The sequence below is a fragment of the Labrus mixtus genome, unplaced genomic scaffold (assembly GCF_963584025.1).
Source record: "Labrus mixtus unplaced genomic scaffold, fLabMix1.1 SCAFFOLD_249, whole genome shotgun sequence".
Taxonomy (NCBI): Eukaryota; Metazoa; Chordata; class Actinopteri; order Labriformes; family Labridae; genus Labrus; species Labrus mixtus.
Genome location: NW_026870206.1, coordinates 17,501 through 19,405, shown reverse-complemented (window position 1 = coordinate 19,405; position 1,905 = coordinate 17,501). Strand labels below are relative to the sequence as shown.

General features: G+C 57.8%; 1 protein-coding gene across 1 annotated transcript; it reads left to right on the top strand.

Moving 5' to 3' along the window:
- Nucleotides 1-431: 431 nt before the first annotated feature.
- Nucleotides 432-1,817, top strand: LOC132966996 (arginine/serine-rich coiled-coil protein 2-like; the record flags this gene model as incomplete). Its single annotated transcript, XM_061033897.1, has 1 exon — nt 432-1,817. A coding segment is annotated over one exon (1,386 nt), but the record flags the coding sequence as incomplete, so codon positions are not given.
- Between the last annotated feature and the right edge of the window lie 88 nt (nt 1,818-1,905).

The following is a 1,905-nucleotide window of genomic DNA, read 5'->3' as shown; positions in this document are numbered from 1 at the left end:
TCAACACGCCGTACGAGGCGAGATTAACACACTTCTTTGTGACCTCGAGCGTGAAGAGCGGTCAGAAGAACGCCATAGAACGAGGACGAGAGAGCGAAACTCGCCACAGGACGAGAGAGCGACATTCGCCACAGAACGAGAGAGCGAAACTCGCCACAGAACGAGAGAGCGAAACTCGCCACAGAACGAGAGAACGAAACTCGCCACAGAACGAGAGAGCGAAACTCGACACAGAACGAGGACGCTCGCCATAGAACGAGGACGAGAGAGCGAAACTCCGCCACAGGACGAGAGAGCGACATTCGCCACAGAACGAGAGAGCGAAACTCGCCACAGAACGAGAGAGCGAAACTCGCCACAGAACGAGAGAGCGAAACTCGCCACAGAACGAGAGAGCGAAACTCGACACAGAACGAGGACGCTCGCCATAGAACGAGGACGAGAGAGCGAAACTCGACACAGAACGAGAGAGTGAAACTCACGACAGAACGAGGACGCTCGCCACAGAACAAGGACGCTCGCCACAGAACGAGAGAGCGACACTCGCCACAGAACGAGGACGCTCGCCACAGAACGAGAGAGCGACACTCGCCACAGAACGAGGACGCTCGCCACAGAACGAGAGAGCGACATTCGCCACAGAACAAGCGACACTCGCCACAGAGCGAGAGAGCGACACTCGCCACAGAACGAGCACGCTCGCCACAGAACGAGAGAGCGACACTCACCACAGAACGAGAGAGCGACACTCACCACAGAACGAGAGAGCGACACTCACCACAGAACGAGAGAGCGACACTCACCACAGAACGAGAGAGCGACACTCACCACAGAACGAGAGAGCGACGCTCGCCACAGAACGAGAGAGCGACACTCACCACAGAACGAGAGAGCGACACTCACCACAGAACGAGAGAGCGACACTCACCACAGAACGAGAGAGCGACGCTCACCACAGAACGAGAGAGCGACACTCACCACAGAACGAGAGAGCGACACTCACCACAGAACGAGAGAGCGACACTCACCACAGAACGAGAGAGCGACACTCACCACAGAACGAGCACGCTCGCCACAGAACGAGAGAGCGACGCTCGCCACAGAACGAGAGAGCGACGCTCGCCACAGAACGAGAGAGTGACACTCGCCACAGAACGAGAGAGCGACGCTCGCCACAGAACGAGAGAGTGACACTCACCACAGAACGAGCACGCTCGCCACAGAACGAGCGACGCTCGCCACAGAACGAGAGAGCGACACTCACCACAGAACGAGAGAGTGACACTCACCACAGAACGAGCACGCTCGCCACAGAACGAGAGCGACACTCACCACAGAACGAGAGAGCGACGCTCGCCACAGAACGAGAGAGCGACACTCACCACAGAACGAGCGACGCTCGCCACAGAACAAGCGACGCTCGCCACAGAACGAGCGACACTCACCACAGAACGAGCGACGCTCGCCACAGAACGAGCGACGCTCGCCACAGAACAAGCGACACTCACCACAGAACGAGCGACGCTCGCCACAGAACGAGCGACACTCACCACAGAACGAGCACGCTCGCCACAGAACGAGCGACGCTCGCCACAGAACGAGAGAGCGACGCTCGCCACAGAACGAGAGAGCGACACTCGCCACAGAACGAGAGAGCGACACTCGCCACAGAACGAGAGAGCGACGCTCGCCACAGAACGAGCACGCTCGCCACAGAACGAGAGAGCGACGCTCGCCACAGAACGAGCACGCTCGGTCACAAGAGTCAGAGATCCACCTTCACTACAACGTGGAGAAAGAGCAGCAGGAAAGTGAAGGTTGTGTTTGTGAAGGAAACAGGAAGTGGAAGAAGAAAAAGAGGGAGGAGCTACTGTGCTGATGTTTTTCTATCACAGCACTCTCTGA